The sequence below is a fragment of the Balearica regulorum genome, chromosome 3, assembly GCF_011004875.1.
Source record: "Balearica regulorum gibbericeps isolate bBalReg1 chromosome 3, bBalReg1.pri, whole genome shotgun sequence".
NCBI lineage: Eukaryota > Metazoa > Chordata > Aves > Gruiformes > Gruidae > Balearica > Balearica regulorum.
In genome coordinates this window covers 124,716,895-124,732,421 of record NC_046186.1, presented here as the reverse complement: position 1 = coordinate 124,732,421, position 15,527 = coordinate 124,716,895, and the positions used below count along the sequence as shown (strand labels likewise).

Here is a 15,527-nt window from a genome sequence, read left to right as displayed (position 1 = left end):
CTGCTAAGAGTTGCCAGGTTAAAGGCTGGAAAAACAACTGGATGCAGTAAAAAGCTGACTGCGAAGAAAGGATGGGCTGATTTTGTTGCATTTTCATTTTTCTAAATTACTGTGAGACTTTTGGATGCAATTGTGAACAAGACAAGCAGAGATATGTATTTTATTGTGTAAATTTGCGTGCGACTTGTGCAACAAGCCACAGCGTTTGAGGGAGGGAGTTGGGTCAACTCGTATTCAACGCTTCCCCCTCTTTTTTCATATTGCTGATGGAAATCTGTGCCCGAGGTAACCCACATGGTGACTGGAAAAGAGCAGCTTTCCCCCACGGTCCAGGGCAGGCTGAACGCTGGAGCCGGGAAGCCCTGGGCTGAGGGTCGCCTCACAGCCCTCAAAAGGGCGGGAAGAGCGGCGGGCGGCCGTTAGGCCCCGCGCGCGCCGGCCCACCTCACGCCGCGACCGTTGCACCACCGCCCTCGGCCCGCGCAGCAGGGCTGTCACCACAGCAACCGCGTCGCCGCGCGGCACGCTGGGAGTTGTAGTCCGTCCTCCCGGCTGAGCGGCGGGCGGCGGCCCGCCAGAACTCGCGCCCCCATGAGGCGCCGCGAGGGCCGGGGCGGGGGCGGCTCGGCTGAGCGCCGCAGTTGCCAGCGCGAGCTGGTCTCCACAGGCGGCGGGGGAGAGCTGTCCCTTCGCACCGACCGCCTGCCTCCTCCGCTCAGGCTCCGGTGCGCACGGGGAAGGGGCGGCTGTTGTCGGGTGGCAGGGGAGCCACTGCTCCGGCCGAGCCGCCGCTGCCCCCACAGACTCCACCTCGCTGAGGGGAGAGCGTGCCTCCGCCCCTCGCGCACGCCCAGGCTGCGGTTCCCCCGGCGGCGCCGGGCGGGGTGAGAGGGCAGCGGCCGGTCCTGAGGCGCCGGGGGCAGGTCCGCTCTCCGCGGGGGAACCGCCCGGTTCTCCCGCCCCTGCGGGGACGTTATTCGGGCGGCTGGCGAGCGTGGTTGCGGGGCAGCTCCTGGCTGACCGCGGTAGGGACCGCTGGCCCGGGGGCCGTGTGAGGCGATACTTCTTTCTGGAGACTGTTGCTCTGGGTGTGATGCTAGGTTTTGCTCTAAGGTTTTGCTTTAAGCGTGGAGCGTAATTCATTGAGGGCGGGTTGTAACGCTTGCGGGTTATATTGCCTCTGTCCTGGGGAGTATTGCCGGCGCTGTAAGCCGGCGTCGACACGCTGCTCTTCAGTTTGGGCAGGTAGTGAACGCGAGGCGTGTTGTGTGGGGAAAGGTAAAGGGGTTAGCCTTGTAGCGGGTAGTTTATTCTTCCCTTCCATCTGGCACTGTGCTCTGTGAGTGAGCCTTTGGTTTTTCTCCTCTGATTTTATCATTCTCTTCCCTGCGGTTGTGGCCAAGTTTCTGCAGGGTTGGATTTGTTTTCTTGTTGAGTGATGCTATAGAGTGGTGGATGTCTTACCACAAACAACACACAGCAACCACGTTCAACCGATAATGACAATACAAATCTTGCCTCAGAAAAAGCAGAAGAGAAGCAAGGAAATGTATTCCTTGGGAATATTATTCCAAAGGATGATAGTAAATAAAAACACAAGCTCCCCCTACTTCATGGTAAAGTGGAGTGGTTTGTGACTGAAAAATGGGAACATAAAATTGTTTTAATTACATAGTTGTTGCAGACTCCAAAAGGAAGAAGTTTTGGGTTGCTGGGGGATAAGGAATGATGGGGTAACATTACCATAATTATGCTTGATGCTCTATACCTTGTAAATCCTCTCTTTCAATAGTATCTTGTATGAGGACTCAGAGTATTGGATCCTGAAAGGCTTAAAAGACCCTAGACCACTCAGAACCGCCACAGCATAGATCCAGTGTTCCCCGCCCCAAAGCAGTCCCTTTGCATTTTAAATACATATGCATTCTGCAACTGCAAAACATGGCTTTTGTTTTTTCTGTCTTTCAGTTTTGACTCAAAGACAGCTATCTTACAAAGAAGAGCACCCAGGAAGCTTTTTTTGCAGGAAGACAAGAAGGTGCAATACAGAAGATGCAGCAGGGAGCCTTTGGCAGGTGGTGGTGGTGGTGACGCACAGAAGTTACTTTGCCTTCAGAAAGAAAAAAGCCCTGTCTGCTGCTTATGTAGGTGTATTTTTGTGAGCTCCCTTCTCCCCAAGAAGTTGCCTGGGTCGCGCAGCGGCAGGGAAGCAGCAGCTGCTCGTCCTGGGCAGCAGCAGCAGCCAGCAGATTATGGTGGCAGTGCAGCGGTAAGAGCGGCAGCAGCAGACCCTGATCTGCGAATGTGTTTTCCATTTAAGATCGTCGCTGGAAAGTGCCACCTGAAGCTTCAGCAGCTAGGCAGGGACCGCTAACATTTTAAAGGGGAAAACCCTGCAGGGGGAAGGAGTTAAGGGAAGGAGGGGCAGCGCTAGGTTTTGTGCGTGCTTGTGGGGAGAGGGGATTGGTTATCATGGCGGATCGGACAGCTCCTAGATGCCAGCTCCGTCTGGAGTGGGTTTACGGGTACAGGGGTCACCAGTGCCGCAACAACCTGTACTACACGGCAGGCAAGGAGGTCGTTTACTTCGTGGCTGGAGTCGGCGTGGTTTATAACACCAGAGAGCACAGCCAGAAATTCTTCCTCGGGCACAACGATGATATTATCAGGTAAGGGGGCTGACTTTTCTGGTGGTGGGGTGGGGTGGGGTTTAAAGGGAAGGGAGGAGAATGTAAGGCTGGCAGAATACCCCCTCCTGGCTTCTTACAGCTCAGCTTGTACCTGTCATTTTAAGGCAGCTCAGATTTGTTAGCAGCAGTCTGATTGAAAGCTGGGTCTCTAGATACTGTTTATTATTATTATTTTTTGTAGCAAAGCTTCAAAATGTTGCAATAATAAGAGAGAAGGTAAGTTTTTCTGTTGCGCTGCACCAAAAGCAAATCACTTCGTTTCAGTACGGAAATGCACTGGGAAGATCTTAATGCAACAGTGCTGCAAAATCGTGGATCCAGCACCTTAATCTTTCCAGAGCTGGGACCCTAGCTCACCAATTCTGATGTCTTATATAAGGCAGGGGTAGCTCTCCTTACACTCAGCAAATCCCAGCACAAGACTGCCATAAATCTGGCACGTAGGTCAAACTAATCTTTTTTATATATATCATCCGGAAAATTTCACTCAAAATCAAGTTTAGCTGTTTGTACTCCAGCCAAGAAATCCCAAGCGTGCTTGTGCAAGATGGCTACAGAAGCACAGGTCTTGCTCCTGCTCTGGCTAATGTTTTTGTCTCTCTCTTTCAAATACTGTCTAAATAGTGGGTTTAATTGTTGTTGTTGTCTTACAGAAATATTAATTTTACTTCACCTCAAAAAATAACAATAAAAATGTGGTTACAGACTGCAAGGTAGCCTTTTAAAAAAATCTGTCCAAAACACAGAAATTTACATCAGTAAAATAGAAAATTAATGTTGTCTCTATTTATGACAGAAATCTGAACCTAGAATATCCTTATAAAGTATGTTGCATAGTAACAACATTCCTCTGACCACAGCTAACTGATGCCTTCTCTATTCACCTAATTCAGCATGAATGAAGTGTTTTCTTGATGAAGTGAAACCAGAACAGTCCCAGGTGACTCATGGTGCGGTAGTACTGTGGAAACATCTGCTGAAGTCAGAGTTTTGACACTCAGTGGCAAACTCACATAATCGTCATGTAATCATTCTGGAGCCTTGTTTACAGAAAAGCATCGCTTTTCCCAGTAAGAGCTTCTGGCTTCTGTGTATCCTAGTAGCATTCTTCTCCTCCCCTTTATATTGCGTTAAAGCAATACCGTTTCATGAAATACAGTGACCGTGCATAAAAGTTTATTCTGGTTTCAAAGGTATTATCAGTTCCAAAAGGCTGTTCAAATAGATACTTGGCTGCTCAGATTCCTCGGAGAAGAATGAGTATTTTAGATGCATCTGCAGTATCATCAAATTAAAGTTTTCCTTATTCTATGGACATAAATTTTTATACTCTATGGAATATGGAGTGTAATCTTTGTGTAGAGTTATATATTTCTGAGCTTATGTTTGAATTCTCATTAAATACTAGAAATATAATTTGTCAAAACAGAACTACATATCTACATATATCCTGGTTTTTGATTGGATGATGCTTTATTTATCTTTTTTTATTTTTTTTTTTTTAATATTCCATCCCTTGAGGAAAAAATGTCCCAATTATTATATTTGACAAAACCTCCCTCCCAAAACCAATTGTATTGTGCAACTTTTGTGCCTTTTATTTTAAGACATCTCGTATTAGGAGACTGCTTTTGGCGGTGTCACATGTAGAGTGTACAGTGGGAATAGAAAGAATATGAGTGTCTGGTATTTGTACTTTGATGCTGCCCGTGGCTTTTCTTCTCTTTAAAGAAATGTAGGGACCACCTGTTCAAATTAGCTGTGTTTTGAGGGACTCACTGTATGTCCAACTAATGCTTTGGAAAGGGGAGGTTTGTTTCTGATCTGCAACAAGATCAGAATTCTGTAGGATGACTATAGTTTCAACAAAGGATGAAACATCTGGGTCCAGAAAACATGAACAGGAACCACATAACAGTTAATTTCAGCTTTTAGTGGCCACTGAAAGTTGCTGTCACATGGGGTTTAAGGAAGTAGAGAATCTCCAAAATGCTGCTGGAATATTCTTTTGTTTTCACCTGGTAACGATTAGCTCCTTTGTTGTTGATGCTCTTTGCAGTCCTTATAGATGTAATATCCCATCACTGTAAGTACTCTTAAGTAGATGGTTCCTTGTGTGGTTATCACTGATATGCCTAATAAATACAGGAATTTTAATTCTCATGGTCTTTTCCAACCTTAAAGATTCTATGATTCTATGATTTTAAGCTTCACAGCTATCATCCAATTGGGATGACTGGGATGAATGTATTTACCCTTTTTTTTGTTTGTTTGCTTTATTGGTATTTATTTGCCTGAGACCAGCTTCTAAACAGCAGTGCAAACATTTGAAGTCCAACAGGTTGTAATTTCTAACGAGATTTGAAACACAATTTAAAAAAAAAAAAAACTTGCAGATTTTGGAAAATACTGTGAAATCATTAAGACTGGAAGATCGTGAAGTGGGAGGATCATCTGTTTCTGAGGGTTGCCGTTAGCTCCTTCTGTGTTGAAAGGTTTCAATGAATACTATTTTGTGAAAAAAAAAATGTATGAACTTGTGATTCAGAGGGTTGAGAACCTGTGTATTACCTTGAAGTGTTTATTAAAATCATGAAAGTGGATATTTGTCCTTGGTGAAAAGGTCAGGTGTTTAAAAGTGTGTGTTTAATGTGTTTTCACAAGTTCAATAGTCATGCCTCTTGCTTTGTATCAAGATAATGCAGTTGGACATAATTTAGTTTGGGCTAAAGTAGACCTGACTCTGTTAGATTAATGGGGAAATACCATTTTTTCCAAGATTCATATTTGAAAATTAAGTTCTGTTTGCATAAGGAACTAACATATTGCACTCAGCTAATAAGGTAGATGTTCAGAGTATGAACAAGTAAGCTCTGAAGTGTTCTGTGTGCAAAGCCAGTACAAGGTGCTGTGCTTCCAAGCTCTTCCTCCTTTTAACTTCATGGTGAGATGAGGTCCTGAACTACCTGATCTAACTTTGAAGTGAGCCCTGCTTTGTGGAGGGGTTGGGCTGGGCAACCTCCAGAGCTCTCCTGCTAAAGTACTCTGTGATTCTTTGGTTACTTCCAGTCGTGTAATACAGTTCTTCTTGCATGTTATTTAGTTGAGGAATAGTTAATACTATTGATTAACAAGTACTGTCATTATAAAAGATGATCAACAAACGTGGTTGAAATGAACAGCATTGGTTCTTGTCTCTCAAGACTGCTGATGAATTTTGTTTGGAGACTAAAAAGACATGTCGCTTATGAAGTTTACAAGCAAAGAGCATGAAATAATCGCTATTCTTCTCCCTCCCTCTTTTTTTTTTTTTTTAAAATGAAAGCTTTGATTTTTGGGTACAGTTTAGCAGCTCAGGGGTGGTGAAGGTCAGAATACTCCTCCTTTCTCTGAGCTGTCAGCCCTACGGTTTTCCCTAAGGTCTGTGTTACAAACCACAAAGCAGTCATGAGGTGTCTTGCATGGTAGCTCTACGTTTGATTGTTCTTGAAACGTGATCTAGCTGAAGCATCACCACAAATGTGTAATAGCTATGTAAAAGCATAGCTATTGCCACATTTTAATATATAAAGTGTAGTGTAGACATATTGTTACATGTGTAACTTGTTTTCATTGAGTTCACTCATTTGTGCTTTGCAGGATTCGGTTTCAGAAGCTGTAATATTAACAGATGGGGATTGGTTTCCTTCTTGAGTAATTTAAAAGTGGGCTTTTGCAGCAGCTCATTGTAATGGGTGTAAGTTAATGAGAATCTTGCAATTCATGCAGCCTTCAATGCCTTCAATGAAACTTGTACAAGTGTAGGATTTATGTTTAGTATAACCACTTGCAAGACTGGATCCTTAGTTTTGACAGCAATTGAACACTTTCAAAAGAACAGAAGGTTTTCTTTTATATTGTGCATTACTTGTATAACAGCAAGCAATTAGATCACTTCTCTTTTCTCTCTCAATGAAATGGTGAATGGGGGGCAGTTCTTTCCTATATTTTTTCTGCAATTTATGCACATGAAAGCCAAAAAAAGCTTGCCAGAGAAAACAGCAAAAATAAAAATATAACTAGTTGAGATACTTCTCATTACAATTTAGAATGCAATTGATTTTACTTATTTTTGCAGAAGTCATTTGTAGACAGAGGTTCCTAACCTTGAGAAGTTTTTCCAACGGTATAGTAATAAAGCTGTTATGTCTCCCTGTCCTTGTATTTCCAAGAATTTCTGCAATATTGAACAGAAAATGTTAAAACTTGCCAAGGGAACACCTTTGACAGCACATTGAAGACTTCACCTGCACTTTTTATACCCCAGTTTCCTGTGGTATCTGATATGTTGTAGTATTATCATTTACAAAAGCACATTTTGCACTCCACTTGCCTTCAAGCAAGACGCTTGTGAGGCAGAGTGCCACAAGAGACTGCTCCCTTTCTCAGATGTCTCAGCAGCATTTGCTGCCCAGGCATGGTACCCGGAAAGCCAGCCTGTTATCTATGGATACCAAAGCATGTTGTTTATGTAAGGCTGCTTAAAATGTAATAGCAATGTCGGATTTATCAGAATATTGCTGTAAGTATGCTGGTGTATGTGTTCCACTGTGCTGACAGATTGAGATTAAAAATGTGGATGTGCCAGTGGTGATGAGATTTACTGGGCTGTGAGAGTGACTAGAGGCCTGGTTTGTTCTTCGAAGTGATCCTTTCAGGAGACAGGGTGCGTACTGGAACAGGACTACATGTTTTTCCTGTCTTTCTGCAAGCTGGGAGAAAAGAAATAGGATGCTTTAAGCAATGTCAAATGTTGTTGACTGTAGTAAATGTAATTTTGGAATAAGTAAATTGAAGGTGGTATGCAAATCAAACCACCAGAGTTAAAATATCTAAATTGTACTTTAATATTTTTATTTAAAATTATGTATTATAATAACACCTCTGTTTGTAAGGTGGTGATTATTTGAAGGGATCTAAAATACTTTGTTTAGTTGCCACCATTTGGATGGTGACAGTGCTTGTTTACTATAGAATGATGATCAAATTACTGTGGTTATTTCTTATCGTAAGTGCATGGAAAACTGTACTGCCTGTAGCTTGTGCTAAACTTTAGCTTTAGTCACAGAAGGTGTGCATGCAGGACTGCTGAAATGTTCTGACCTAAAAGATAGCAAAGCAGCAATGAAGCTGTCCAAGATTTTCAACAACAGAAATTCCAGACCTGTTTCTTATGCGAATGCTGTGCAAGTTCCCATGCAAAGCCATTAAAACTTGAAAGGCGTGACTTTGGAACAGCTAGGGTAAGGCAGAATCTGAGCTCGGTGTGCACAAATGTGCTTTGGGGACTGTTTTGAGACAGTAGGTTGTTAAAGGAGTTTCATATTAAAGAAATTAATCCCCCATAAAAACTCATCTAATCAGCTTATTGATTCTTTTGCTTTCAGTCTCAGAAAAACAGGGGAAAATGCCATGTATTTCATGAAGATCTGGTGGCCGCTCTTTTTGTTTCTTCTTGATTGCTGTGCTGCATTTAGATTTTTAGTCTTTACTGGGGCATGAGCTGCTATAAATATTTGTTTCTTAAATATCCATACTAATGCATTAGACATGTTGGAATGGACCGTGATTTTAAAAATACATGGATCAGATAAGTGTAGAGAAACTCAGTAGGCATTTGTAGCAATATGTCTATGAGAACGGCTGTCATTTAACTACAGTATTTGACCAGACCAGTCCAATATATATCCCAGTGATATGTCAGATGTGGTAAGTAGAGGAATAAGTAAGATTTATTGCTTGTCCAGTCACAGCTCGCTTGCTTGTTTAGACAAGTGAAAAGATGTTTATTCATTAAAAATCATAAGTGGAGTTTTGAGTGTTTAAATCATCAGGTTGATTTAACTCATTTTTAACATGGAAAAGAAATAAAGATGTCCAACAAAATAGGAAGCACTTGTATTCCTCTGTAGAATATGTTTGGATCTTTATTATGTTTTTTTATCTTTTCACAGCTGAAAAAAAAGGCAAATGTTTAAGTCTGTATCAGCTAGTATATTACATTTTTTATTGGATTTGTGTGAAGCAATTCATTATCACACAGAACTGAGTATCCAGCTATTAAAAACCAAGGTTTTGGTATGCATTAGTTTTATATTGGAATTTTGCAGATAGAGATTTCTCTATCACATTATTTTATCTTCCCCCCCCCCCCACTGCTTACAGTATCTTAAACTTAAAAAATAAACTAAGCTTAATTAATTTTTTTTTTTTTACATTTGCTCTTGCATTAAACTCTCTGCAAACTCTTTTATTTGTTTTATTTTATTTCAGTTTGATTTAAGATGACTAGGAATCATCAAGTAGTAGTGTGTAATCACTGTTTAACAGGATGAAAACTCATAGAAATTGCTTTGATATGAGTAACCTTAATTTCAAATTATCTTTTGTTAGAAGGATGGGAGAGAACTTAGGGGACATTTTTGTCTTGATGGAAAAATAATTATGTGTATTTCAGCAGTTAGTATTAAAATTCACACTTTTGCCCATGATAATGTATTCATAACTGGATATCTCAAGAAAGAGTTCTGTCTGGTAGGGGCTACAAATGTCGTTTCCAATATTTTCACTGCACAAATTGGCAACTGAGACTGTGCGTATGAGGAGGTGTATATTGCTGTAGTCCTGCTTCAGACTTTTCCTCAAGGACACAAGGGCTGCACTTCCTTTGGTGAAAATGGAAGAGGGAGATTTTTGGTTTTGTACTGCATTGCAGAAGAAAGCTTCTTTGATAAAGTATCTATTTGGGAGTAGAAACAGGGGTTTCAGTTTGCTGATTATTATTTATTTAAAAAAAAAAAAAAAAAGGAGGTCTATGGCCAAGAAGGAACTGCAGCAATATTTGTAGCAATACTTCTGTTATATCTCTGTAGAAGGACAAATGGCTGGAACAGTTTTCATGTATCATAAATACTTCTAGGAAGTCTCCTCAATGACTTTAGTATTAGACTTAGGCCTAATATCCGTATGCTTTCTACAGCTCCAAGTGTTGAATGCTTCTTTGCAAAAGTAGGACGAGTTTTGGGTCCTTAAAAGAGTATTTCTGCTCACTTGCCTACTGCTCAGTGTTTTAAGGAACCTTGGTGAACAGCAAAAATGCCTACTTTTCCCACTTAAAGACTCTCTTTGGAATAGCAACTTGTTTTCATGAGATAACTGACTGTTCTTGGGGTAGAAATGTATCTGGAATTTCTGTCTACCAGACGTGTTGAATTTAAATTCTTCTTTAGAGGTGGTATTCATAAAAGGCTTGGAATGAGACCTCCAAAGCTGTAGGTGCAGGCCTGAACTTCAGGCCAAGTGCAGACCTGATGTTTATGTCTGTTTTGAAGACTGACCTGATGAACCAGCCCAAGAGATCTCTAAAGGAAACACCATTCAACCCCTGCTGCATCTTCAGGGACAGTGACATTGGATGCATCCAGGCAAGAACATCACAGTGCTTTTATCAGAGGTCGTTGGTAGGGCAGGAGAAGGGTTGTATGCATTCTGCAAATATACTGGAAATAAAGGTACTGGTTTAGTTTTTCACATTGTTTCTACCTTACATTCTGAACAAAACAATGCAAGTTAAGAACAACTTAATAATGATGTATTACTCAAATGAAACAAAGAGATATTGCTATTTGCGTGACTTTGCATAGTGGTGATGTTCTGGGTTGTATGTTTGTTTTTGCAACCTCTTGGGGCTTTTTGTACTTACCAGACAAGACTAACAACATGGTAAATCAACTCAGCAGTCAGAGATGGACTTGTTGATTCCAAATTTCCATAAGTGTGTTGTGTTGCTATACACATTCCGATTTCAGAATTATTGCTGAGGTGTTTTGTGTGTACTAATGTGGTTTTAATATAAAATACATCAAGTTTCTTTAAACAGTCTAACAGCATAATGAACTTTGGTACATCGTGTCTTATTGATATAATTTCTGTTGATGTTGGCTTTCAAGTCTGTTCTTTCTTTTGTGACAGATGGATTGGAATACACTGAAACTATGGTAATAAAAATAGAATATGAAATAAACTATAGTCTGAGAGAGATATAGCAACCCTTTTATTTTGGTTGCCTAACACTCCTTTTTACAAAAGATTTTACTGAATTTTTATGGGAATTTGAGTGCCTTCATTATTTTTAGCAGACTTGAGTGTTCAAAGGATAATCCTACATGAAAGTGCTGACTAGCAATACAGTTTATATATAGTCATACTAATACTGATGAAATCACATCAAAATTGTGCCTGTATTTATGCAAAACATCTGCTTCCTCATTCACAGAAAACGTCTTCCATATGCAGAGATAAAAATTGCAAGTGTCATTTACTCATACTGTCTTTAGCAGTAACTTATTACTTGCAAATATTAATTGCAAAATAAGGGTATTTATAACAGTTTCGGGCAAGATGTGCTGAACTTCTGAAGAATTCAGGATACAGTGTAATATTTCCCTTTTTAAAAATAAAAAAAAAAGTTGTTTATTCTTGAAATGGTTAACTATAGTAAAAAAGACAAGAAAGATGCCTTCAGTTTGTTACAGCTCTACTGCAATCAAGGTTAGAGCATTTTTTCCTTTCACCCTGATTAGTCAGACCATACTTCCTTTCTTCTATGTATCTTAAGACATAGTTAACAAAAGGCCAGCTTCTGTCTGACCAGAAAACATATGTTAAATGTAAATTTCCTTAATTTTTTTCTTTCATATCTTTAGGTTTTGATCACTATTCACAAGGTATCTAAAGGAACTTACAGCTTAGTTGTCCAAATGCTGGAATCTATGATTAGGTAGAAGTTGAGCTTCTCTTTGCCTTCTGTCTGGCAGAATATGAGAACGATGATTACGTATATGTGACAAGTTACACTAATGGGACCAACTCTTTCGCCCTGTTTACACTGGTGATGAATATGCACTAGTGTGGCTGCATTTAAACAAGACTTCAGCAGTAGGTCTGTAACAGATTTCTGATTCCTCTAGGATTCTGAGATAACTTTCTCATCTGCTTAGAAATTATATATTATTTTAAACACCATTGAAATGCTGTTCAGTGAAACTCCTTTTCTATTAGCAGCTGTAAAACAAGCTTGTAATATGCAGTTGTGCTCCTGGTCCAAGGTCTTACGTGCATGGGCTGGCTCCACTACTTCTAGAGATTTGCATTTTTTTTTTAAATATGTGGCAACAGGAGGCAGCCATAAATGTCTGAAAGGATATTATATTGAGTCTTTAGGAAAGCTATCTTTTGCTGAAAGAGCTGTTTGAAAATTTTGCTTGTCAGGCTGAAAAAGTTTTGTCTGGTTCTATCTGGAATTAGATATAAACCATCTCAGTTTGACAAGCTTCTTTTGGGATGGGCAGTTCTGCACTGTATTCCTTACAAGACTGCTTATAATGCAATCCCTTCTTCCCAAGGGGTAAATAATGTAAATGCTCTTTGCCAGAGTTCTCTTGGTTGGTTAAGTATCTGGAGGTGGCTTTGCAGTAAATGTACCCTTGTTTCCCTGTCTGTGCACCTGGCACCTTCACAGGTGGCAGTTAGGGTTGGCGTATAAATTCCCTTCGAGCAGCTGCAGTCTTTTCTGTGGTGTAAGAACATCATGGTATGGTACAGATGAGGATCTAACCCAGAGTTACTAATATCAGACTAAGCTTGAAGACATACTCCAGTTTTGGCCTGTAGTGGCTATTTTACATCTTAATCCACAAAACAGGTTTTAAAGAATTGCATCCGAGCTATGTGGTGCAGAAATCAGCATTTACGAAAGGTACTTAAAGCAGGTAGCCCACTAAAATCACAAACAGAAATGTTACTTTCTCTTTTTAGATGCATGTTATTGGAACATAACACCATAGTTCTGGCAGGTGAGTATCATTAATTGGGTAAACAAGTAATAATTCATTACACATTAAAAAAAAATAAATCACAACAGAAAACTTTATTAGCTAGTAATAGGTACAGGTATTCCTTAAGTGGTATGTTTTCACAACAGATTTTACCAGAACTTGTTCAGGTAATGCTGGTTCAGGGAACCTGCTAGATGCATCTGCTTGAATATAGCCACCTGGAAGAATAAAGTGGATTGTGCACTACAGTTTAACGTAAACATTACATTTATTGTGGTGGAAAGGTTGCTTATCCGTAAGCTGCTCAGAGCCTTCCTGGGTGTTTTTGGAAGATTGAGATTATTGGGCATGGGCTCAGGATACGAAATTTTTTGTTCTTTGAGACCTGAAAAGATTTTTGGTTGTTTATTGTTGTTAAATAATGGTATTAAAGAAGTGTCACTGCTTTTTTTCTTTTTATGCATGGCACTTTCTTACATTTCCCATGCTTCTTCATTTAATGAATTGTTTGCTATACCACCTGTCATGCTCTTCAGAATTTAATTAAAACTGGGGGGACACATGACTTCTTTTGGATATGAGACTCTTTTGCATATAGAATTTTGTATATAAATTACATCACAGATCTCAAATGAAAATAAATATTTCAAATTAATTTCAAACAAAAATTTGGCATGCCATAATGTTGCAGAAAATGTTAACAAAGAATCAATTAAATGACAAGAGCTAATTCTCTTGTTTTCCTTCTATTAAGTGGAGGGAGAACAGGTTTTCAGAAATCTATGCATCTGTGTTAGGCTCATGGCTCATCTGTCATCCACCCCCTTCAGCGGAGCCTCCTTCTCTCTGCCAAAGAGAAGCTGGGAGTTGGTGAGGCTCGCTAGACTAAAGCTGAACTTTATTGAACGTTGCTGGAGTCTGATGTTAGCCACAAGAGTTTCTGGTTTCCTTCTTTTTTCTTTGTATATACACTAAAAAGTTTTGCAATGATACCTTAAGAAGTAAGTCATGGTGTTGTCTGAGTAGGCTAGAAGTTCTTTGGGAGGAAAACGGGGGAGCAGTCTGTGTGTTGTATTGGTTGAGATACAATCGCTATGTAAGTGACCTTGGGATAAATGGAAAATGGGCTAGGAGCACTAAAGAGAATAGTTAAGATTATTAAGTGGATAGGCCAGTAATGAAGTGGCTATCAAGAAGTTTGTATCCATTTCCTATGCATCAATGTGTAAAACCTTACCTCTGTTTATTGTTAAATTGATCTAACAGACAATAGATCGGCACTGCTAGCCTACTGTGTTCACAAGTTTTGATGATTAAGATGAAGGACAACAAAGTGATTTTGGAATAAGGCTTATGTGTTAGCCATAATTAGTTTCTGTATTTTGTTACTTTCTGAACAGCACACTGATGCCATGACTTTTTCTGAATTGAAAAATATTAAACTATTGCTTTGTTCCAAGTGAAACTTGCTTAATCTACCCAATTTTTGCTGGTGCATTGTTAGCAGTTCAGAAGAGTTCTTCTAAGCAGCAGCTGCGCAAGTGCTAAGTACTTTATTTTGAACTGGAAACTTAGGAGCAAGCTGCTTGTAGGTCATGCTACAGATCTGTGTAAATAGGTTTGATATTTACAAATTTGGGTTTCTAAATGTTAACTTTTTGTCTTGGCGTGAGGTTGGCGTAGTCAATACAGTGACAGTGAAAGCTGATGTTTGAGAAAAAGGCAGAAGCTGCAAAGTATGTTAAAGAGTAGAGTTCTGGCAATAGAGGTCTGGAAAAGCTGATTAGCTGTAATTGCATCATTTAAAAATATATTATTTTATAACTTGGGACTAGTGAGGATGACTGTTGTAAAAGATGCATGCATTTATTATTGGTGGTGGTAAATCATTGCTTAGAATCCAGCTAAAAGTGTGAAAGCTTTTACATTTCTGCTATAAAAAATGTATTTTGAGAAATAGATGAAAAAGGTAGTATAGTTTAATCCACACTATATAACTATAGCCATTGAATGTAGATAATTAAATCCATGCAATTATCCTCCATAGCCTCTGGTTTAAACTTACACAATGGATCGGTGATGGTACTTTATTCCTTGCTAAGGTAGATTTCAGTAGGTCTTTAAAGCCTACCTTTGAAAAGTAAGGATAGTAATCCTAAGTTCATGTGGCTAATTGTTGGGGGATGTTTTTTAACTACTATCCATGCTAATGTTTCTGGTTGAATGAAATTATTCATTCAGAAATATACCTAAGACAAGAAAATGTTCAGGGACCTCTGTCATAAATCCCTATAAATTAAAGTTAAAAGACAGTAATAAAGCATGTGCGCATGCACACACACTAAAAGCAAATATTTTTTTAAGCAAAACTGAGGTGTTAAAAATTTTTATATGATATGTGAGCTAAATGTGTTGGGCTGTGTCTGGAATTTTACTTAGCCAACTAAAAGGTAGATTTTAATAATTGGAAGGAGTACAGAAGCACAGATTTATCACAGTTATATTCTATTTAATTGAGCGGCAAATTTATATCAATAGTATACAGGTTTTTTGACTATTCTGATATTCCTATAGCTTAGAGATTGCAAGCTACTTAGCTGCTCTTGTACAGTGCTGCTTCCATTAATTATATTTTAGCTGAAGATGAACTGCTAAGGAAATCCCTTTTGATATTAAAACGTTTCTCTTACGACTAATGTCCTAGTCTGTATGGCAGCCTAAAATGACTTACTGCCTTTTAAAATTTATTCTTTTATGCTTTAAAATTATCCTTAGATCCTTTTTAAAATTACCTTTCATAAACTCAAGTCCTCCCTGGCAGAACACTAGTAGTTTTATCAAAAAAGCAATTTTATAAATCATTACTATCTTAAGAAAATAGATACAGTTTCTTCCTTTGAGACAGAACTTAACCGAGAATGTAGAGTTTTGAGGGGTTTGCATTTTTTGTTGATTTGTTTTC

General features: G+C 39.4%; 1 protein-coding gene across 1 annotated transcript in view; it reads left to right on the top strand.

The window, feature by feature from the left end:
* Positions 1–609: 609 nt before the first annotated feature.
* Positions 610–15,527, top strand: part of EML6 (EMAP like 6) — a 115,358-nt gene continuing 100,440 nt past the window's right edge. The window contains 2 exon segments of the mRNA XM_075749891.1: positions 610–725; positions 1,969–2,669. Coding sequence (XP_075606006.1) covers positions 2,473–2,669 — 197 coding nt within the window. The 5' untranslated portion in view covers positions 610–725; positions 1,969–2,472.